The sequence below is a fragment of the Molossus molossus genome, unplaced genomic scaffold, assembly GCF_014108415.1.
Source record: "Molossus molossus isolate mMolMol1 unplaced genomic scaffold, mMolMol1.p scaffold_m16_p_1, whole genome shotgun sequence".
NCBI lineage: Eukaryota > Metazoa > Chordata > Mammalia > Chiroptera > Molossidae > Molossus > Molossus molossus.
Window position 1 is genome coordinate 64,936,222 of NW_023425344.1, and position 25,461 is coordinate 64,961,682.

The 25,461-nt window shown below is 39.9% G+C and overlaps 1 protein-coding gene across 5 annotated transcripts in view; it reads right to left on the minus strand.

Moving 5' to 3' along the window:
- Nucleotides 1-25,461, minus strand: part of MAPK10 (mitogen-activated protein kinase 10) — a 302,211-nt gene that overhangs the window by 83,090 nt on the left and 193,660 nt on the right. For all 5 annotated transcript variants that reach the window (XM_036279780.1, XM_036279773.1, XM_036279760.1 and 2 more), the window contains exon 5: nucleotides 100-229. In XM_036279780.1, the coding sequence (XP_036135673.1) occupies nucleotides 100-229 (130 nt within the window). The remainder of the gene's footprint in view (nucleotides 1-99; nucleotides 230-25,461) is intronic.

Below are 25,461 nucleotides of genomic sequence, written 5' to 3' on the forward strand. Positions count from 1 at the left end.
TGCAAAGTAAAGACAGCTCTTCCTTCTCAAGTTGGCATACTAATTTTCTTTCCCCAATCACACCCTCCCACTACCAGAGGTTTATAAATAACAACTCACGTTTTTATGGTTCACACACTTCATGAGGACCAGTTCCCGGTAAGCTCGCTTGGCATGCGTTTGGTTCTGGAAGGGTCTGCTGAGCTTCTTAATGGCCACATTTCTGTCAAGGACAGCATCGTAGGCAGCACTGCAGAGATCCAAGAACAATCCAGAAATAAGAACAAAAGAGCCCTTAGCATGGCCTACAGAACAAAGGATATGGGGAAATATACATTTATACTATTTTAGAATCCTACTCAGGTACCCTTTCCTCAGGTCATAGGTCAGCAAGGTTGAGAATCAAGGTAGGCGTAACCAGTATAAAACAGTCTACTTTTGAGGATATAAATAAAAGGTAAGAAAGAAAAAGAGTCCTGGCAAGAATACAGCATGTCATTGCATCAGGAAGTGAGGACCAGAGAGGACGGTGCTCAGCTTCCTTACCAGCCACGTGACTGTGCGAGCCACTTCATCTCTCTGGGCTTGGATTTTCCCTCTCATCATATGTGGGAGTCAGGCTTTCTCTAGCTCACTGTTCTGTTCTGTGGTTACAGTCATTTTTGTCCCATTCAAAGGAGCCAGTTGTTAAGGTTGTGATGCTAATTGCCATGAAAGCATAGGGTGGTCGACACTCAAACTTCCCTCATTAACAATAACAAAGCTCAGGATAAGGAATGTAATCAGAGAGAGTTTCAGAAGCATAGATGATATTTATTATTTAAATTCAAATGTGGACATGAACGCCACTTGCATTTGAAGCTTTCAATGATCATTTACCACGCTTTGAAAACACAGTCACTACGTGGCACTGTTTCTCCCACACTCAGAATTTATGGGTCTGGGATCCAACGAGGAAGTCTGTCTCTTCTTGCTATCATACCTGATGACCCACTCAATGTTTTTCCCCATCCCTGCAACTCAGAGTTGTGCTGGATTGTCTGAGTAGCCAAGAAGGGTTGTCTCAGTTTCCAGGAATGACACAGCACTAGAGTACCTACAAGCAATCTATTGAATTGAAAGTGACATTAAACTTTCAGGGTTAAAGCCACTAAACTGAAAGACAAACAAAAAGGATTACTGTGTTGTAAGCTAATGATACACTCGCAGGATACAGCTGGACAATGTCTTAGAGTTCCTCTGATCCATGCCTCCATTTAATACTTATTCCTCTCCAAAACATCTCCATCAACAGTCTGTCATGTCCCTGCTAAGGCATCTCCAAATACATGAACCCCTTTAACATTAAGGCAGCTCCTTCTGCTGTTGGACAGCTTTGGAAGATAGAAATGTCATCATTCTAATAAGCAGACTTGTCTTTTCTGTGGAATGTATTGGTTACTGACAGCTCTGCCTTCCGGGGCAACTCAAAATAAAGTGTTTCCTTTTCATGATGATAGTCCCATAATGTTTGAAGTCCGTTAAAAGATGGAGCACAATGCCTGGCCTACAAGCATTCAATAATGCTTAGCTTTTCTTATTTTCCCCCAAGTCTTTTCTTTCTTAAGCTAAATATCACCAGTGTCCCACTGCCATTGGTCAGAATGTGATTTCAAGGCCCATCACCATCTGATGAGTCTCCTGGAAATATATTCCAGTTGTGGGATAGCTCCTGAAAATGTGAACTCTGCACTAAATAAACATTGTTACTCCAGGCATGGCGTCGGTCAAGGATGGGGTAAGGCTATCCACCCCTCCTGCGTTCGCTCCCCGGTGCATTCTGTTGGCACAGTTAGTACAGGTAAGTCATCCTGGCTTCGTCGCTCACTACGCATCGCACACTACTGACGCACAGTGAGCGCAGGTGAAATAAAAACACTGTCTTTTTAAAACCTGCGCTGCTATAAACTCTGCTCGTCAGCACTGGCACTCGGGTCCTTGCCAACTTCCCGGCAGCACAGGGACGGGAGTGGGCACTGCCGCTTACAGGTAGTGCCCAAGGACAACAGGGCTTTGGAAATATGGAAATCATAATTTCTAAAGTTAATAAAGTGTACCGGCAGTAAATCGAACAGTCGCCTTAAAGAGAAAACACTAAATTTTAATCCAAAACAACTTCGTTAAAATGTCTAAAGGAAGAATAGAAGCCAGTCATAAAAGCGTATGCAGAGTTAGAAAGGCAAATGCTGACACTGCCAGGCCAGAGGAGAGCGTGTCTCCCCACCGCCCGGGGTCCTGCGGCCAGCAGTTTACACCCTGCTGTGACTGACAGACACTGCAGCCTGTCAGCATTCCGATCAGCGTCCCCCGGGGACGAGTCCATCCTCTGCAGTCTGCACTCTGCTTAATCAGACTCTCTTCAAAAGGCTGCATATAAGAATAGTGTCCACTTCTGGTTGGAAAAACCAGCGGGAACTGAGGCTCAGGGAGGCTGACGCGGCTGGAGCCCCAGGCAGCTCCCTAAAGGGCCCGCGCGGGGACTTATCGGACTCGCTCCCTCTAAGCTCGGAGGGGAGGCGGCTCGAGGGGCGCCACAGACATACAGGGAAGAACTGAGCTGTTTGGCACTGGAGCGAGGGCTGGAGAGGGGGCTTTCTCAGGGACAAATGTGCTGTCAGAGGCCTTTGTTCCTTTAGTGAGCCCTTCCCAGGGCGGCAGACAGTCACCATACCTGGGACTCCAGCAACCTGGCTCACACTGGTAGCCCCGCCCTGGTGACTCCCTAAGGCCCCGCCCTGCCCCACCCAACTTTCAGGCCCACCCAAGCTGTTGCCACTTGCTTAACCACAGGATTGGCCTGTCTTGGATCCGGCTTCAGGTTTTTCCTAAATTCTTTCAAACGAGCAGCACCGGGTCTCAGCGAGCCCCATACCTCTCATTAAGTAATACACAGAAACAAACACAGGGAGGCAGCCAAAATGAGGAGACAAAGAAACAGGTCCCAAATGAAAGAACAGAACAAAACCCCAATAAAAGAACTAAGCAAAAGGAAGATAAGCAACTTAACAGATACTGAGTTCAAAATACTGCTTATAAGGATGCTCAATGAACTTAGTGAGAACCTCAGTGAACTTAGGGAGGGCCTCAAGAGCATAAAAAAGGACCAGTCAGAAATCATGGATACACAGTTAGAATTGAAGGAGGCATTAACTGAAATAAAGAATAATTTACACAGCTTCAATAATAGAGTACGTAAATCCAAGGAGCAAACCATTGATTTGGAATATAAGGAAGCAAAACATGCCCAATCAGAACAGCAAAAAGAAAAAAGAATCCAAAAAAATGAAGATAGTGTAAGGAGCCTCTGGGACAACTTCAAGCGTGCCAACATTCGCATCTTGGGGGTGCCAGAAGGAGAAGAGCGAGAACAAGAAATCGAAAACCTGTTTGAAACAATAATGGCAGAAAACTTTCCTAACTTGGTGAAGGAAACAGACATACAAGTCCAGGAAGCACAGAGAGTCCCAAACAAGATGAACCCCAAGAGGCCCACACCAAGACACATCATCATCAAAATGAAAAAGGTTCAAGACAAAGAGAGAATCTTAAAAGCAGCAAGAGAAAGGCAGCTAGTTACCTACAAGGGAGTACCCATTAGGCTGTCAGCTGATTTCTCAAAAGAAACTTTGCAGGCCAGAAGGGAGTGGCAAGAAATATTCAGAGTGATGAAAACCAAGAACCTACAACCAAAATTACTCTATCCTGCAAAGCTGTCATTTAGAATCGATGGACATATAAAAACTTTCCCAGACAAGAAAAAGTTAAAGGAGTTCATCACTACCAAACCGTTATTATATGAAATGATGAAGGGTCTTTTTTATTTTTATTTATTTATTTATTTTTATTTATTTTTTATCCTCACCCGAGGATATTTTTCCATTTTTTGTACAGGGAGAGAGAGAGGAAGGGAGAGAGAGAGAGAAACATCGACGTGAAGGAACACATCGAGTGGCTGCCACCCGCACGACCAACCAGGGCCGGGGACAAAGTGCAACCGAAGTACGTGCCCTTAGTGGGAACCGAACCCGGATCTCTCCGGACCGCAGGCCGACGCTCCAACCGCTGAGCCAAACCGGCCAGGGCGATGAAGGGTCTTTTTGAAGAAAAAGATTAAATGTATTAACAGACAAAATGGCAATGAATACAGATCTATCAACAATGGAATCTACAAACAAAATGAACAGGTAGAACAGAAACATTCTCATAGATACAGAGAACATTTTGTTGGTTGCCAGTTGGGAGGGGGGCTGGGGCAATGGGTGAAAAAGGTGAAGGGATTAAGAAGCACAAATTCATTGCTAGACTGACAAACCTCAAAGGGAAAGGGGTTGGGGGGTGGGAAGAAATAAACCAAAGAATCTATATGCATAACCAATGGACACAGACAATAGTGTGGGAAAAGGTGGGAGGGGGGCGGGAGTGGGGAGGAGGGGTCAATGGGGGAAAAATGTGGAACATCTGTAATACATTTTACATCCAACAATAAAGATTTGAAAATAAAAAAAAGAAAAAAAGAATAGTGTCCATATTTGTTCCATTTTACTGTTACATTTCTCATAATGTAATAAATTGGCATCTGGTTTTGTATGTGAGTCTTTCACGAAGCTTTACAATGTGAGTTTGAGTCCCTGAGATACCGACCAGGTCCCGAGGACAGTGGGCCAGCCCTAGACTCCATGTGGAATAACAGAAAATGCCATTCCTGAGCGTTTGCTGGTACAGCACCGGCCAGTTTCTCCCAGAGATGTGGTGGCACCTCCCTCCCTCTGTGGCCTCTCCTGGCAGCCACGTCAGGTAGGAGTCAGCACGGCGGCTTACCTGGCATGTGCTGTGGGCAACCCACCTGCACTGTCTGGCATCCGGTTCCCCACATTTACAATGGGGGTAATAACAAGTTAATGTCTCGATAGTGCCTCACCTGAAGTGCGCACTCAATAAATAATGACTCAATGTCCTTGCTGGAGTCACTGTGTAATGCAGGGCAAGATAAAGTATACATCCTGACAGCTCATGTTCTCATTGGACATGTATCTACTAATCAGCATTTCTTAATCTGTCTACTAATTACAAATCCATTTAACTATGTCACCATCCTGGCCACATTTCACAAGTTTGCCCCATGATATAAAAGTTTGAGGCAAAAGCCTTGGAAAACCTAGATACATTATAGCCATACAGTTCTATTATTTACCACTTTAATAAGCCGTCCAGTGTGATTTGCTTTTAAGGAGCTCCCTATTCCCAGTGATAGCTGCATCCTTTCTTAATGGCTCACAGGGTATTTTTTCTAACCAAGGCTAGAACCAATGTCAAGTTCAACCGGTGTTTCTTATCATCTCTTTCCTCCCTCTGAAGAAAACAAGAATGTTGCCTGTCTACAGTTGTGTGGAATGCTGTAGTTTGCCTCACAGAACTTCCATTTGACCCCCTTGTATCATGGCTTCCTTCATCGAAGAGACTTAAGAGTTAAATATATAATTCCCAGATGCTTTTACAGCTAGCACTCCAGTCGGGTCCTGTCATGCTGACGCGGTTATGAGAGATTTGTAAGGCAAAAGTGAGAGTGGTCATCTTCTAACACTGCCTGGCTGGCAAGCGAGGTCTCATAGACGTGAGGTTTCCTTCTGAAGCAACGATTCACGTCCTTCTCCAGAGTCCTGGATGAGGGGCCACAGCTCAGGCCGCGGTGGACTCCAGGGTCCAGCGTGCAGTCACCAGCACGATGGGGCAGTGACAGCAGCTGTGGTGAGGGCACAGTTCCAGCTCTGTGATTCCCGAAGCTCAGTGACAATCATGTGTTCTGGAAGCTCGATGGCCTCAGAGGTGGAAGCTTCCTGGTGATTCAGCTCTCAAGTGTCTGGGAGTCATTCTGGGAAGCCAGGCTAGAGCTCACCTCTCTGGGCCTTCCAGTGATTTTGCAAGCGCCCAATTTACCGTATTAAATCTCTGCCTGCTTAAAATGTGTCTGTCTCCTGCCCTGAACCCTGGCTGACACTATAATCTTCCCCATTTTCTGTAATTCCTGAATGATGACTGGCAGGAGTTTGGCAAATACATCTGCAGATCGGCATCACTGGTGCCGTGCAGTAAGAAATTATGCCTGAAAGTTTATTGTTACTCTTGAGTCATCTTTATTTTAAGAGTCTTAGCCCAAAGGAGCTTACTTTTTTCCTTCAGCAGTTTCTTGTTCTTTTATCTTCATGCAGGCAAAAAAAGATTTTTTTCCAGTAACTTTCCAGCAATTTTGTTTAAAATAGTCAAGCAATTTTTTGACCTACAGTACTGTCAGCTTCACTTCTACCAGGTTTATTCATAAAAGTAAGAGACAACATTCTGTCAGTATGCTCTTCTCACTTAGTACAGTTTAATGATGTTAGAATCTGTTTATCTCCTTAAATATATTTATATAAATGCATGCGTGCGCACGTGCACACACACCCACACCCCTACAAATACTTTTCTTCCTAAATCATAATCATTTATTTGATAAATTCTTTGTTCTTATACCTTTCACATTTAAAAATGTTCTTGGTCATATTACCATTTTTGTAAGCAAAAAATAAACAAACAAACAAAATTCCTAGGTATCACAAGAAAAACTTTATCTCTTTAAAAAAAAAAATGTATGTATCTGTTCAGCCGGTGTGGCTCAGTGGTTGAGCACTGACCCATGCACCAAGAGGTTACTGGTTTGATTCCCAGTCAGGGTACATGCCCAGGTTTTGGGCCACATACCCAGTGGGGGGCATGCAGGAGGCAGCTAATCAATGTTCTCTCTTATCGATGTTTCTATCTCTCTCTCCCTCTCCCTTCCTCTCTCTCTAAATTCATAAAGAAAAAAAAATTTTTAATGTATGTATCATTGGAGCATCTGCAACATCATAAGCCATAGCCTGGCAAGCCAAATTCTGTCCTGGGATCTACTCTGTACCCTTCATTGCTCTTTTCCCATATTCCCACATTCCCACTTTGACCTTTTCCGAAGGCCTGAACCTTAGCAAAAAGCTATCAAAAAATCTGTACTCAGTACCCTCAGATATTTCATTTTCATGCCCAAACATTACAGTCCCTGGAGATGCTATTGAGACACTGATTCTACCACTGACAGTCATGCTGGTGAACCTCGGCCTCTGGCTTTTGGGACTATTTCCCCTTCTTCCTGGCCTCATCCTGTGACTCCAGTTTTAGCCCAAATATCCTCCTTAGAAGAGGCCCTCCCTATTTACCCCATCAAAACTCTATAGTTTTACTTTTGATTGGTTATTTTTGTCTGTGAATAGCTTGGCTGTATCAGTTTGGTTATATTTTGTTAGGGATGTTTTTGATTACAAGTAATAGAATTCTGACTAATAGTGACTCGAGTAACAAAGACATTAATTATATAACAGAGTCTAGAAGTAGGCATATCCATGTTTCAAGAATCCATTATAACTTTTGTGGGCCCTAAGCACTTTTGGCTTCTGATTTTCTGCAAACTTGTTCTTTGCATACTTAACGAAAAAAAAAAAGCCAACTGTAGAACTACATTAAGTGCATCAAAGGGAAGTGTAGGTGCTGCGATGCACTGCTGAGATTTCCCTTCAGGAATCAGGGATTAGTTTTCCCAGTTGCTGGGAGTGCTGCTGGCTGACACTGCTCAGCCCTTAGGCCCCTCTGTCCTATAGGCAGCCTTCGCTCAGTGACTGTTGAAAACGAAATTACAAAAACCTGGCCACCTCAGGACAGCGGGTCAGGCTCCTTCCACCACCTGAACTCTCAGGAGAGTCATCTAGGGCTTCCATTGAGATTGCATTGCAGCTAAACGTCTGTCTCTGCTTTTTTTCCTTCCATTTCACAAGAGTTAACCCAAGAAAACTCCCTAATAAGTCTCCCACATGCAATCATCATCTCAAAATGTATTTTCTGGGGAATACAACATTTGACAAGCAGTAATTCATAGTCAAATAAAGTAATAAACCATGGATATTACCTGGATCTTTCTCTAAGCAAATGGCAAGGTCCAATTGTGGATGGAGGTAGCAAAACTCAGAGCACAACACCAAGAGAAGTCACTTCACCTATGTAACAAACTAACCTAAATCATCAAGCCCAGTTACATAGATTCTAATGAAAACCATTTCACACTTGATGGACAACACAGTTGAAGCAGGGCAGCATGTAGGGCTCAGAAGCCAAGCCCTCAAAGCAGCAGCTCTTTCAAACCCTAGAAAGTGAACTACTAGTGCTTTTTAGCTCTTTAGCAAACTAGTCACAGGAGTGATCACCCAAAGACTTACCACCTTGATGAAGAATATAGAACCATGCTAAACAAACTCATCGCCACAGAAATTAAAGTAGGAATCAAAATCAATGTCCAGAAATCAGGTATATTTCTATACACCAGTAACAAACTATCATAGAGGGAAGCTAAGAAAATAATCCCATTTTCAATTGCATTAAAAAAAAAAATACCTAGGAATAAATTTATCCAAGCAGGTGAAAGACTTATCCTCTGAAAAGTATAAGACATTAGTGAAAAAAAGGGAAGAAGATACAAATAAATGAAATGGAAGCATGTACCATGCTCATGAATAGAAAGTATTAACATCATTAAAATGGCCATGCTACCCAAAGCCATTTACAGATTCAATGCAATTGCTATCAAAATACTAATGGCATTTTTCACAGACCTGGAACAAACATACCTAAAATTTACATAGAACAACAAATGACACCAAATAACCACAGCAACCTTTAGAAGGAAGAACAAAGTTGAATGTATCACACTACCTGATATCTAATTATATCACCAGGGTATAGTAATCAAAACAGCATGGTACTGGCATAAAAACAGATACTGAATAAAAGGAACAGAATAAATTTACATCTATATGGTCAATTAAACTATGACAAAGGGGACAAGAATATACAAAGAGGTAAAGAGTCTCTTCAATAAATAGTGTTGGCAAAGTGACACACACATGTAAAAAATGAAACTAGACCATTTTTTTTACCATATAAAAAAATAAAGTTTAGCCCTGGCCTGTTTCGCTCAGTGGTTAGAGTATTGGCCCATGGACCAATGAGTTGTGGTTTCGATTCTGGTCAAGGGCATATACCTCAGTACATGGCAGTACAAGGGCAGTTTGTCCCTGGCCATGGTCGGGTTGTGCAGGAGACAATGTATCACATTGATGTTTCTCTCTGTCTCTCTCTCCCCCTCCCTCCCACTCTATCTGATAATAAGTAGAAAAATATCCTCAGGGGATGCAAGGCTGGTACAATATTCGCAAATCAATAAACGTGATACACCACATAAATAAAATGAAGAATAAAAACCACATGATCATATCAATAGATGCTGAAAAAGCCCTTGACAAAATCCAGCATCCATTTCTGATAAAAACGCTCAGCAATGTGGGAATAGAGGGATTGTATCTAGACATAATAAAGGCCATATATGAAAGACCTACAGCCAACATCATACTCAATGGGCAAAAACTAAAAGCATTTCCCTTAAGAACAGGAACAAGGCAAAGATGCACACTTCCCCCACTCTTATTTAACATAGTACTGGAAGTCTTAGCCACAGCAATCAGATAGGAAGAAAAAAAAAAAGGGATCCAAATTGGAAAGGAGGAAGTAAAACTGTCATTATTTGCAGATGACATGATACTATACATAGAAAACCCCAAAGACTCCATAAAAAATTTACTAGACTTAATAAATGAATTTGGCAAAGTAGCAGGATACAAAATTAACGTCAAGAAATCGATGGCATTCTTATACACCAAGGATGAACTCACAGAAAGAAACACTAAGAAAACAATCCCATTTACCATTGTGGCAAAAAAATTAAGATACCTAGGAATAAACTTAACCAAAGAAATAAAGCACCTATTCACAGAAAACTACAGGTCATTGAAAAAAGAAATAGAGGAAGATATAAAAAAGTGGAAGCACATACCCTGTTCATGGATTGGGAGAATTAACATCATTAAAATGTCCATATTACCCAAAGCAATCTATAAATTCAATGCAATCCCCATAAAAATACCAACGGCATACTTCACATATTTTGAACAAGTACTTCAAAAGTTCATATGGAACCAAAAAAGACCTCGAATAGCCACAGCAATCTTGAAAAGGAAGAACAAAGTTGGAGGGATCACATTACCAGATTTCAGGTTATACTACAAAGCCACCGTAATCAAAACAGCCTGGTACTGGCACAAGAACAGGCATATAGACCAGTGGAACAGAACAGAGAACCCAGAAATGGACCCAAGGCAATATGCTCAATCAATATTTGACAAATGTGGCAAGAGCATACAGTGGAGTAAGGACAGCCTCTTTAATAAATGGTGCTGGGAAAATTGGACAGCTACATGCAGAAAAATGAAACTAGACCATCAACCTACACCCTACACAAGAATAAACTCAAAATAGATAAAAGACTTAAATGTGACTCATGAATCCATAAAAATCCCAGAAGAAACTGTAGGCAAAAAAATTTCAGACATCATACTCAGCAGAATTTTCACTGATACATCACCTAAGGCAATAGAAACAAAGGAGAAAATGAACACATGGGAGTACATCAAACTCAAAAGCTTCTGCACAGCAAAAGAAAGAACCACCAAAATGAAAAGGCTACCCACTGTATGGGAGAGCATAATTGCCAGTGATATATCAGATAAGGGGTTAATTTCCAATATATATTGAGTGCTCATACAACTCCACAAAAGGAAGACAAAGAACCCAATTAAAAAATGGGCAGAGGGCCCTGGCCAGTTTGGCTCAGCGGTTAGAGCGTCGACCTGCGGTCCCGAGAGGCCCGGATTCGGTTCCCGCTAAGGGCGCGTACCTCGGTTGCAGTTTGTCCCTGGCCCTGGTTGGTCGTGCGGGTGGCAGCCACTCGATGTGTCCCTTTCACATCGATGTTTCTCTCTCTCTCTCTGTTCCTGTCTCTCCCTCCCACTCTACCAGAACAAAAGAGGAAAAATGTCCTCGGGTGAGGATAAAAAAAAAAATGGGCAGAGGAACTAAAAAGACACCTCTCCAAACAGGACATACAAATGGCTAAAAGACATATGAAGAAATGCTCAACATCACTAATCATCAGAGAGATGCAAATTAAAACAAGAATGAGGTATCACCTCACACCTGTCAGAATGGCCGCCATCAACAAATCATCAAACAACAAGTGTTGGCGAGGGTGTGGAGAAAGGGGACTCTGGTACACTGTTGGTGGGAATGCAGACTGGTGCAGCCACTATGGGAAACACTATGGTGTTACCTCAAAAAATTAAAAATTGAACTTCCATTTGACCCAGTGATCCCACTTCTAGGAATATACCCTAAGTAGCCTGAAGCACCAATCGGAAAGAATATATGTACCCCCATGTTTGTAGTAGCACTATTTACAATAGCTAAGATCTGGCAACAGCCCAAGTGTCCATCAGTAGATGAATGGATAAAAAAGCGGTGGTACATATACACAATGGAGTACTATGCAGCTGTAAAAAAGAAAGATCTCTTATCTTTTGAGACAACATGGAGGGACCTGGAAAGTATCATCCTAAGTGAAACAAGCCAAACAGAGAAAGACAAGTATCATATGATCTCACTTATTTATGGAATAAAATGACCATAACAGTCTGAGGAATGGAGTAGTCCCAGAGACGTGGAAGTGGAGTACAGACTGACAATCCGCAGAAGAGGGGGTGGTGGGGGAGAGATAAACCACAGAACTTATATGCATGTATGCATGAACAATGGACATGGACAACAAAGCTGGGGACAAGACAGAAAAAGAGGGGAAGGGGGAAATCAGTGGGGGGAAAAGGAGAAACATCTGTAACAAAAATTAATTAATAAAAACTAAGTAAATTTAAAAAAATATATCCTCAGGTGAGGAATAAAAAACAAAACAAAACACAGAAATAAAGTGAAAATGCACTAATGACTTAAATTTAAGACCCACAACCATAAAAATTCTAGAAGAAAACATAGACAGTAAATTCTTTGACATGACTCTTAGTAATTTTTTTTGGATATATGTCTTCTCAAGCAAGGGAAAAAAATAAGTAAATAAATAGGACTACTTCAAACTAAAAGGCTTTTGCATAACAAAGAAAACCATCAATAAAACTATAAGACAACCTACTGGATAGAAAAATATATATTCATTATTAATGTATCTGATAAGGGGTTACTATCCAAAATATATAAAGAACTCATATAACTTAGAACAATAACAACAAAAAAAGACAAAGAGTGAGAGAGAAATCAATCTGATAAAAAAAAAAAAATGGGCAGAGGACATAAATAGACATTTTTTTACAGCGGGACATACAGATGGCCAACAGACATATGAAAAATGCTCAACATCTCTAATTATCAGAGAAATACAAATTAAAACCACCTATCAGAATAGCTATCATCAATACATCAACAAACAACCAATGTTGAAAAGAATGTAGGGGAGGGGGACCCTCGTGCACCGTTGGTGGGATTGTATATTGGTGCAACCACTATGGAAAACAGTATGGAGATTCCTCAAGAAATTAAAAATAGAACAACCATATAACCCAGCAATTTTACTTCTGGGTATTTATCCAAAGAAATTCAAAACACTAATTTGAAAAGATGTATGCATCCCCATGTTCATTACAGCATTATTTACAACAGCCAAGATATGGAAGCAACCTAAGTGTTTATTGATAGATAATTGGATAAAGAAGAGGTGGTACATATATACAATGGAATGTTACTCAGCCATAAAAAAAATCCTGAAATCTTGCCAATTACAACATGGGTGGACCTAGAGGGTATTAGGCTATGTGAAATAACTAAGACAGAGAAAGACAAATACCATATTACTTCACTTATATGTGGAATGTAAACAATAATATAAATAAGCAAATAGAACATAGATACAGAGAACAAACTGATGGTTGCCAGATAGAAGGGGTTGTTGTGGGGAGCTGGGTGAAAAGGTGAAAGGATTAAGTACAATTTGGCAGATATTAAATAATTGTGAGAATGTAAAGTACAGCATAGGAAATACAGTCAGTAATATTATAATAACCATATATGGTGTCAGGTGGGTACTAGACTTATTGGGTGATCATTTTGTAAATCTAATAAATAGCTAATAACTATGTTGTACACATGAAACTAATATAATATTATATGACAACTATCATTGAAAAATGAATTTAAAACTCATGTATATATATAAAGAGGAAGAAAGAATGAAATTAGATGAATATAAAGAAAATTGCTTCCATAAACACAAGGCAAACATATTCTTAGAAATCAAGATGATGGCATTGGAGAAAAATTGAAGACCCCCCAAAGAGGACTTGCTTCACCTCAGTGAAATACAATGCTGAGGTACATTCAAGGGCTGCCTCTCTTACTCTTCTTTCACCTTTGTGACACCTTGTCTCATGCCCACTTTGCTGCTCTTAATGACCAGTCAGTGGACCATCCATGTATGATTTAGCCCATGTTTTAACCTACAAAATCCACAAAACTTCCAGGCTGCCATTTGATAGGGTAAGTTGGAAACTTGAGAAACTATAGTTTGGCTTGACATGAATACGTGCGGGTACAGAGGCTGGTCAGCCCTCCAGAAAGCATATGGGGAGCACACAGAGAGATGGTAGTCAGAATACCCGTGCTATGTTTTACCATTTATTGAGTGGCACAAATCTATAGTTATTTATATTTTTAGTGGTTTTCGTTTGTTTGTTTGTTTGTTTGTTTGTTTGTTTGTTTGTTTTGGTATGTGTCCCTAGCAGGAACCAAACCTAGGACTCTCTGGTCTTCAGGCCAATGCTCCAACCGCTGAGCCAAACCGGCCAGGGCTATTTTTAGTGTTTTAAAAACTTCTTAACTTTGCAATAAAACCCTCTTGACAAAAACAAATACAATTGAAATTTCAAATTTATTTAAATACTATATCCCGAATTTCCATTTCTCATGTTTTCTAGAGCACAACCAAATGAAAAAAAGAAAATAATTATCCTAAAGGAACACCTGTGCCTATTTAAAGTTAGTAGTTACTTTAAGAAGACTGCATTCAAACACAAAGATTTACCACATGCATCTGCAAAAGATGATTTACAGATCACTCTTAAACCATGAATTTCATTTAGACCAAATTACTATTCTAAATTAATTTTGCTCACTTTCATTCCAAGTTTTTGTGTGTTTGCTAGGATATGTGCAAACTATTAAGCAACAGCTGCTAATGTGTTATCTTTAATAGAAGAAAAAAATTATAAACTTTTAAATTATGCCTGCTTTTTACCATTTTATCAAATGCTTCACTTATAAAATTAGCAAATTTTAATAATAGTTTGATTTTCTATCTAACTCAATGGCTCAAAGTCAAACTTATGAAATTTAATTTTATCAAAGGTGAAACACCTGACAATAGTGTGAAAATTATTAAAACTTTACTTAAAAGTGTCAACACTGGAGACATATTACTTATTTTTTTAATAACACAAATATAATTTTTTTTGAGAATATCATCATGTTAAAAACAATGTTCTTACCAAATTAAGAAATCTATAATATAGAAGTGGACTTTGAATAGATTGTGATATAAATACAATTCACAATGGTCTAAATAATTTGCGGCTTTCTACAAATCAAAATAGAATTTGTAGGTACAAAGAGTTGTAAATATATACAGGCATGGTTAGAATAACTTTATTACAAAATTTTGGAGACAAAGACAATGTTGAAATAAAAATAATAATAAAAATGCTTGGAGGATTCCAAAATAGTGGCAGAGTGAATGGAACCTCACAGACCATCTCCCAGGACCAAACTGGAATTACAATGAAAATAAAGACAAATCGTCAGGAAAAAGCAAGAGTAAGCAGTTTGCAAGGACCATATAACCAGGGACACTGAATCGATCCTGACAGGATTGCGGAGGTGCGAGAGGAGGGTTGGGAGCCCACAAATAGCAGCGTTCATAGCTGTGAGCAGCACCCTTGGGGTTAAAGTCCCAAGCAGCTTCACAGCACAGAGCCAGGACAAATGCTAAAATAACTACAGCTACTCACCTTGGGCTAAGGCAGATGGCGGGCAGACTAGACTGGAACTGTGTGGGAACACTCGGGATTTAGACGGTGCTCAGAGCATTCGCTGAGTTGCAGCCATGGAGGACGGTGGCCATCTTACTCCTTCCCAGGGCACTGGGGAGAGGCTCCAGCCCCTCCTTCGGAGATTCAACCCCACCCAGTGGCCATTGAAATGCAAATTGAGGCCCATTAACAACCAGCATCTGCCCTACCCTTGGGAAATCCCCTTACACTGAACACCTCAGAGAGTTCTTCATTCAACTGAGAACCCAAGGCTCTTCAAGTGACCTCTACTAATAGCCTCCAGGCAAAAAGCTAGAGGATAACTGAACCATTCCTGGACTTACAACTCCACCCTGGAAAGTAAGACTTGACAGTGGTGTTTAATGTAGGTCCTCCCTCACTCAACCAAACCCAGTAGAAGGAACCACAAACAGCAGAACACCAACACCCACAGGGAAAATTTGGCAGGCTCCAAAACCCAATAAGATAGCCAAAATGATAAAACAAAGAAACAAATCCTAAATGAAAGAAGAAGAGACCTCTACAGGAAATGAGATCAATGAAATGCAGTAAAGCAAGTTAACAGAGGTAGAATTCAGAGCCATGATCTTGAGGAAGCTCAACAGCATGTGTAAGGACATCAGGACCATGAGTAAAGACATAGAAACATTGAAAATCAACCAATTTAAAATTAAAAACCACCCAGAAGAAATTAACAATGATAAAGCAGAAATTAAGAACACATTGGAAGGACTAAACAGCAGAGTAGAGGAAGCTGAGGACTGGATCAGTGAATTAGAAGACAGGGTAGAAACAATCAAACAATCAGAGAACCAAAAGGAAAAATCAATTGTAAAAGAGGAAAATAGCTTAAGAGAACTGTGGGACAACTGGAAACATAATAACATTCGCATCATAGGAGTCCCCAAAGAGGAAGAAAATGGGCAAGGGTTAGAGAATATATTTGAAGAAATTGTGACAGAAAACTTTCCTAATTTGGTGAAGGAAGAAGGCATTCAAGTTCAAGAAGCACAGAGAGCCCCGATTAAGAAGAATCCAAACAGGCCCACACCAAGACACATAGTAATTAATGCCAAAAATTAAAGACAAAAAGAGAATCCTAAAGGCAGCAAGAGATAAGCAAAACTTACCTACAAAGGAACCCCCATTAGGCTATAATCTGACTTCTGAACAGAAAACTACAGGCCAGAAGGGAATGGCATGAAATAATCAAGGACATGAAAAACAAGGATCTGAATCCAAGATTACTCTACCCAGCAAGGCTATCATTCAAAACAGAAGGTCAAACACAAAGCTCCTCAGACAAAAAAAGGCTAAGGGAATACATTAGCACCAAATCAGCACTGCAAGAAATGTTAAAGGGATTGCTCTAATTAGTAGAAGAAATGGGAAGAAAAATATAACCACACTAAACAAGAAAATGGCAATAAATAAGTAGATATCAATAATCATCTTAAGTGTAAATGGACTGAAGGTTCTGATAAAAAGACACAGAGTAGCTGACTGGGTAAGAAAGCATGATTCATATATGTTGTTTACAAGAGACCCACCTCACAACAAAAGACTCACATAGGTTGAAAGTGAAGGGATGGAAAACAATTTTCCAAGCAAATGAAAAGGAAAAAAAAGCTGGGGTAGCAATAGTCATATCTGATAAAGTAGATTTCAAAATTAAGGCCATAACTAGAGACAAAGAAGGCCACTACATAATATTAAAGGATCTATCCAACAGGAAGATATAACCTTGGTAAACATATATGCACCCAACATAGGAGCACCAACATATATTAAAAAACTTCTGGAGGACTTCAAAGGAGAAATTGATAGCAATACAATCATAGCAGGGGATTTCAACACCCCACTGACATCACTGGATAGATTCTCTAGACAAAAAATTAGCAGGGAAACAGAGACTCTAAATGAAGCACTAGACCAAATGGATTTAATAGATATCTACAGAGAACTACACCCCAAAACTGCAGAATTCACATTCTTCTCAAGGGCACATGGGACATTCTCAAAGATAGACCACATGTTAGGGCACAAACTAAGTCTCTACAAGTTCCAGAAGATTGAAATCATATCAAGCATCTTCTTAGATCACAATGGCATGAAACTAGAAATCAATTGCAACAAGAACATGCAAAGACATTTGAAAACATGGAGGCTAAATAGCATGTTATTAAACAATGAATGGGTGACCAAGGAGATCAAGGAAGAAATTAAAAATTTCCTTGAAACCAATGAAAATAAACACACAACACAAAATCTACGGGATGCAGTGAAAGCAGTTCTGAGAGGGAAGTTCATAACACTACAGGCCTACCTCAAGAAACAAGAAAAAATTCTAATACAATATCTAACCTCACAACTTAAAGAATTAGAAAGCAAACAAAAAGAAAACCCCAGAGCAAGTAGAAGGAAGGAAACAGTAAAGATCAGAGCAGAAATAAATGACATAAACACCAAAAATCAATTCAAACGATCAATGAAACAAAGAGCTGGTTTTTCAAAAAGATAAACAAGATTGCTGGACCCTTAGCTAGACTCACCAAGAAACAAAGAGAGAGACTTCAAATACACAAAATCAGAAATGAAACAGGAGAGGTAACTGACACCACAGAAATACAAAGGATTTTTAACAAATACTATGAACAATTATATGGCAACAAATTTGACAATCTAAGCCAAATGGACAAATATCTAGAAATACAGTCTCCCAAAACTAGACCGGGAAGAGATAGAAAACTTGAACAGACCAATAACAACTAAAGAAATTGAAGTAATTAAGACTCTCTGAGCAAACAAAAGCCCAGGTCCACATGGCCTCACAGGGGAGGTTTACTGAAAATTCAAAGAACTAACACCCATTCTCCTCAAACTATTTCAAAAAATTCAAGAAGAAGGAGGACTTCAAACTCGTTTTATGAAGCCAGCATAATTCTAATTCCAAAACCAGAAAATGACACTGCAAAGAAAGAAAACTACAGGCCAATATTCCTCATGAACATAGACGCCAAAATACTAGCATAACGATTCCAGCAATACACCAAAAAAATTATTCACTATGACCAAGTGGGATTCATCCAAGGGATGCAAGGTTGGTACAATATTTGCAAATCAATAAATGTGATACACCACATAAAAAAAAAAAAGAATAAAAACCACACGATCACCCTGGTTGGTTTGGCTCACAGGTTAGAGTGTTAGCCCGTGGTCCTGAGAGACCGGGATTCGGTTTCCGCTAAAGGCATGTACCTTGGTTGCAATTTGTCCCCGACCCCAGTTGGGGTTGTGCAGGAGGCGGCCACTCAGTGTGTTGGTTTCATGTTCATGTTTCTCTCTGTCTCTCTTCGTCTCTCTCCCTCCCACACTATCTAAAACAAAAATGGAAAAATTCCTAGAGTGAGGATAAAAATTAAACAAACAAAAAAACTACATGATCATATCAATAGATGCTAAAAAAGCATTTGACAAAATCCAGCACCCATTTCTGATAAAAATGCTCATCTATCAACATAATAAAGGTCATATATGAAAGACCTAGAGCCAACATCATACTCAATGGGCTAAAACTAAAATCATTTCCCTTAAGAACAGGAACAAGCCCTGGCCGGTTTGGCTCAGCGGTTAGAGCGTCCGCCTGCGGTCCGGAGAGACCCGGGTTCGGTTCCCGCTAAGGGCATGTACCTTGGTTACAGTTTGTCCCCGGCCCTGGTTGGTCGTGCGGGTGACAGCCACTCGATGTGTCCCTTTCACATCGATGTTTCCCTCTCTCTCTCTTCCTCTCTCTCCCTCCCACTCTGTCTGTACAAAAAAAATAAAATTAAATTAAATTAAATTAAATTAAATTAAAAAAAGAACAGGAACAAGACAGGGATGCCCACTTTCACCACTCTCATTGAACATAGTACTGGAAGTCTTAGCCACAGCAATCAAACAGGAAGAAAAAAATAAAAGGGATCCAAATTGGAAAGAAGGAAGTAAAACTGTCATTATTTGCAGATGACATGCTATTATACATTAAAAAAAACCCTAAAGATTCCATAAAAAATCTACTAGACTTAAATGAATTTGGAAAAGTAGCAGGATACAATATTAACGTCAAGAAATCAATGCATTGTTATATACCAATGATGAAGTCACAGGAAGAGAAACTAAAAAAACAATCCCATTTACCATCGCAGCAAAAAAATTATGATACCTAGGAATTAACTTTAACCAAAGAAGTAAAGGACCTATTTGCAGAAAACTATAGGACATTGAAAAAAGAAATAGAGAAAGATATAAAAAAGTGGAAGCAACTTCCGGTCAAGATGGCGGCGTAGGTAAACGCGGTATCGCGTCCTCCCACAACCACATCAAAGTTACAACTAAACTACAGAACAACCATCATTCAAAACCGCCTGAAATCAAGCTGAATGGAAGTCCTACAGCTACGGAATTAAAGCAGCAGCCACATCCAGACTGGTAGGAGGGGCAGCGGCGCGACGTGCTGGTCCCACACCCACGTGTGGCAGATAAAAATCAGGAGGATAACTCGCCTGGGAAGGTCCTTCCTGAGGACTGAGGGGTCCCCGTCCCACACCAGGTTCCCTGCTCAGGGTTCCAGTGCCAGGAAGAGAAGTCCCCATAACTTCTGGCTGGAAAAACCAGCGGAAACTGAGGCTCAGGGAAGCTGACGCGGCTGGAGCCCCAGGCAGCTCCCTAAAGGGCCCGCGCATGGACTTATCGGACTCTCTCCCTCTAAGCTCGGAGGGGAGGCAGCTTGAGGGGCGCCAGAGACATACAGGGAAGAACTGAGCTGTTTGGCACTGGAGCGAGGGCTGGAGAGGGGGCTTTCTCAGGGACAAACGTGCTGTAAGGGGCCTTTGTTCCTTTGGTAAGCCCTTCCTGGGGGCAGCCATATCTGGGACTCCAGCAACCTGGCTCACACTGATAACCCCGCCCTGGTGACTCCCTGAGGCCCCACCCCGCCCCACCCAACTTTCAAGCCCACCCAAGCTGTTGCCACTTGTTTAACCATAGGATTGGTCTGTCTTGGATCCTGCTTCAGGTTTTTCCTAAATTCTTTCAAACGAGCAGCATCTGGTCTCAGCGAGCCCCATACCTCTCATTAAGTAATACACTGAAACAAACACAGAGAGGCAGCCAAAATGAGGAGACAAAGAAACAGGTCCCAAATGAAAGAACAGAACAAAACCCCAATAAAAGAACTAAGCAAAATGGAATTAAGCAACCTAACAGATACTGAGTTCAAAATACTGCTTATAAGGATGCTCAATGAACTTAGTGAGAACCTCAGTGAACTTAGGGAGGGCCTCAAGAGCATCAAAAAGGACCAGTCAGAAATCATGGATACACAGTTGGAATTAAAGGAGGCATTAACTGAAATAAAGAATAATTTACACAGCTTCAATAATAGAGTACGTAAATCCAAGAAGCAAACCATCGATTTGGAATATAAGGAAGCAAAAAATGCCCAATCAGAACAGCAAAAAGAAAAAAGAATCTAAAAAAATGAGGATAGTGTAAGGAGCCTCTGGGACAACTTCAAGCATGCCAACATTCGCATTTTGGGGGTGCCCGAAGGAGAAGAGAGAGAACAAGAAATCAAAAGCCTGTTTGAAGCAATAATGGCAGAAAACTTTCCTAACTTGGTGAAGGAAACAGGCATACAAGTCCAGGAAGCACAGAGAGTCCCAAACAAGATGAACCCCGAGAGGCCCACACCAAGACACATCATCATCAAAATGCAAAAGGTTCAAGACAAAGAGGGAATATTAAAAGCAGCAAGAGAAAGGCAGCTAGTTACCTACAAGGGAGTTCCCATTAGGCTGTCAGCTGATTTCTCAAAAGAAACTTTGCAGGCCAGAAGGGAGTGGCAAGAAATATTCAGAGTGATGAAAAGCAAGAACCTACAACCAAAATTACTCTATCCTGCAAAGCTGTCATTTAGAATCGATGGACATATAAAAACTTTCCCAGACAAGAAAAAGTTAAAGGAGTTCATCACCACCAAACCGTTATTATATGAAATGATGAAGGGTCTTTTTGAAGAAAAAGATAAAATATATGAACAAACAAAATGGCAATGAATACATACCTATCAACAATGGAATCTACAAACAAAATAAACAGGTAGAACAGAAACATTCTCATAGATACAGAGAACATTTTGTTGGTTGCCAGTTGGGAGGGGGTTTGGGGCAATGGGTGAAAAAGGTGAAGGGATTAAGAAGTACAAATTCATTGCTAGACTGACAAACCTCAAAGGGAAAGGGGTTGGGGGGAGTGGGAAGAAATAAACCAAAGAACTTATATACATAACCAATGAACACAGACAATAGTGTGGGAAAAGGCAGGAGAGGGGCAGGAGGGGGGAGGAGGGGGTAAATGAGGGAAAAATGTGGAACATCTATAATACATTTTACATCCAACAATAAAGATTAAAAAAAAAAAAAAAAGTGGGAGCACATACCTTGTTCATGGATTCGAAGAACTAACATCATTAAAATGTCCATACTACCCAAAGCAATCTATAGATTCAATGCCATCCCCATCAAAATACCAATGACATATTTCACAGAACTAGAACAAACACTTCAAAAGTTCATATGGAACCAAAAAAGACCCCAAATAGCCACAGCAATCTTGAAAAAGGACAAAGTAGGTGGGATCACAATACCGGATATCAGGTTATACTACAAATCTACTGCAATAAAAACAGCCTGGTACTGGCACAACAACAGGCATATGGACCAGTGGAACAAAACAGAGAACCCAGAAATGGACCCAAGGCAATATGCTCAATTAATATTTGACAAAGGAGGCAAGAGCATACAGTGGAGTAAAGACAGCCTCTTTAATAAAAGGTGTTGGGAAAATGGGACAGCTACATGCAAAAAAATGAAAGTTGACCATCAACTTACACCATAACCAAGAATAAATTCTAAATGGATAAAAGACTTTAATGTGACCCATGAATCCATAAAAATCCTAGAAGAAAATGTAGGCAACAAAATTTTGAACATCATATGCACCAGAATTTTCACTGATACATCACCTAAGGCAACAGAAATAAAGGAGAAAGTGAACACATATGACTACATCAAACTAAAAAGCTTCTGCACAGCAAAAGATATAATCATCAAAATGGAAAGGCAACCTACTATATGGGATAGCATAATTGCCAATGATATATCTGATACGGGTTTAATTTCCAAAATATATAGAGTACTCATACAACTCAGCAAAAGGAAGACAAAGAACCCAATTAAAAAATGGGCAGAGGAGCTAAGTAGACACCTCTCCATACAGGACATACAAATGGCCAAGAGACATATGAAGAAATGCTCAACATCATCGACCATCAGAGAGATGTAAATTAAAACAACAATGAGTTATCACCTCACACCTGTCAGAATGGCCGCCATCAACAAATCATCAAACAACAAGTGCTGGTGAGAGTGTGGAGAAAAGGGGACTCTAGTACACTGTTGGTGAGAATGTAGACTGGTGCAACCACTACAGAAAACAATATGGTGTTACCTCAAAAAATAAAAATTAAATTGCCATTTGATCCAGTGTTCTCATGTCTAGGTATATACTCTAAGAAGCCTGAAACACCAATCAGAAAGAATATATGTACTCCCATTTTTATAGCAGCACTATTTACAATAGGTAATATCTGGAAACAGCCCATGTGTCCATCAGTAAATGAATGGATCAAAAAGCTGTGGTACATATGCACAATGGAGTACTATGCAGCTGTAAAAGAAAGATCTCTTATCCTTTGAGACGACATGGAGGGACCTGGAAAGTAGTGTCCTCAGCGAAACAAGCCAAGTAGAGAAAGACAAATATCACATGATCTCACTTATTTGTGGAATATAATGAATATAACAGTCTGAGAAATTGGGTCGACCCAGAGATGTGGAAGTGGGGTACAGACTGACAACCCTCAGAAGGTGGTGGGGGAAGGGAAGAGATAAACCACAGAACTTATATGCATGTACGCATAACCGATAGACACGGACAATAAAGCCGGGAATGGTTTGGGGGAGATGGGGAAGAGGGTGTCAATGGGGGAAAAAAGGAGATGGAGGTTGGGGGACTGTTGAAAGAGGTGAATGGGGTAAGAAGTACAAATTGGTAGTTGCAGAATAGTCACAGGGATGTAAAGACAGTATAAGGAATACAGTGAATAATAGTGTAATAACTATGTACGGTGTCAGATGGGTACTGGAAATATCAGAGGGAATACTTTGTAAAGTACATGAGTGTCTAACCATTATGCTGTGCACCTGAAACCAATATAAAATAATACTGAAGGTAAACTGTAATTGAAAAATTAAAACATAAAAAAGCATTAAAAATTAGAAAAAAATAAAGATGCTTCAGCAAGGTACTCTGCATTTTCTTGGCATCCTTCATAATCCTGATTAAAGACCAACTTTTTATAAAGAAGTCCTAATTTTTAGATGCATTTTTTCGTAAAATCTCTTGGGAACCTTTAAACATAATATTCAGTAAATGGAGCAGCCCTGTTATTTCAGGTCTTAAAATTCTAGGGAATAGCTATTATAAGCAAATAAAAGCACACTGAAATGTGCTGAATGAAAATGAAGCAAGAAAGAAACTGAACAGATCAAATGAATGAAAATGAAGCAAGAAAGAAACTGAACAGATCAAATCGAATATTGAGTTCTGAAAGGACAAGATTTAATTTTTAAATTCCATTAATATGCCTTAAAATATAATTTGTGAAAAAATTTTGGATAGAATTCCTAATTTTAGGACTATATTTATATTCTCCATAGGATTTGGTGGAGCTCCTAATTTCAGAATAACTATACTCTGTACTGCACCAGAATAAGATTACAAAGGCCTATAGTTTTTCAATATCTAAATTTGGCAAACCACTACAAGATCATAAATACAGACAACCTATCTGACAAGTTCTATCTTACAATATTATGTTTTTATAAATTCTAAATGAAGTGGGGAACAGTTTCTGTGGAAAAAACTTGGGCTGAAATACTTAATATGTTATAATACAAAAATAAATTAGAACTGAGAATATATTTGTTCTTACCAGGCATCCCCTTTGGAGTCTATTTTTTAAATAAAAATATTACAATCTATATGGAAGATATTACTATTTTGAAAACTCTATTACAGACAGATAGGGCCAGAAAGTTTCAGTTGATTAAAATACATGAGGATATTTTCAAGAATAATTATTATTCTTATGTTATATTTTTAATATTTAGGTAATAAATATAAGCACATTTTATTTGCATTCTTAAAGAATAAGTTAATTGAATATCAATAGCACTATTTTTATATCCACCAATGTCTATTAGTGTGTCCTTGCATTGTCAAGTTTTTCCCAAATTGGAGATAGATGATGTGGTCCCCTGCCGCTCATGAGCAGTGTGCTTCTGGTTGGGCAGGAGTTTGCACATTGTTTCTTTTTCTTTCTTTTTTTTATTCTCACCCGAGGACATTCCTTCATTTTTTGTTCAGATAGAGTGGGAGGGAGAGAGAGGAAGAGAGAGAGAGAGATACATTAACGTGAAAGGGACACATTGAGTGGTTGCCACCCGCACAACCCAACCAGGGCCAGGGACAGACTACAACCGAGGTACGTGCCCTTAGCGGGAACCAAACCTGGGTCTCTCTGAGCCAAACTGGCCAGAGCTTTTTTTCTTTTCTTTTTTTTAATATTTCATTTTTTAAATAATATTTTTTCTTTTATTGAGTTTTAGAGAGAGAGAAAGTGAGAGGGAGAGAGAGAGAGAAACATCGATGAGAGAGACCATCGATTGGCCGCCTCCTGCCTGCCCCCCACTGGGGACCGGGCCCACACCCTGGATATGTGCCCTGACCGGGAATCGAACCAGTGACCTCTTGGTGCATGGGTCGACGCTCAACCGCTGAGCCACACCAACCAGACGCACATTGTTTCTTCAAGATGAAGAGGCAGAAGCAAGGGACTGCTCTTCCAAGGTCACTGCCACATCTCCCTCCACCTTAGTCCTTTCCGTGCAAATAAATTTAAAGTGTGATTTATAGTCTATATTTTTTTATGTTTTAGTTACAGTTTGCATTCAGTATTATTTTTAATTAGTTTCAGATGTACAGCATAGCTGTTAGACCATATTATTTACAAAGTGATCCCTGATATTTCAAGTACCCGCCTAACACCATACTTAGTTAAATATTTTTATTTTAACACTCAGGTGAGTATTAGAGCCTGTATGGTGTCAGTTAGCTATGAAGGGCAAGTTCATTGAGCACATCGTCTTTTTTTATGCAAGCAACT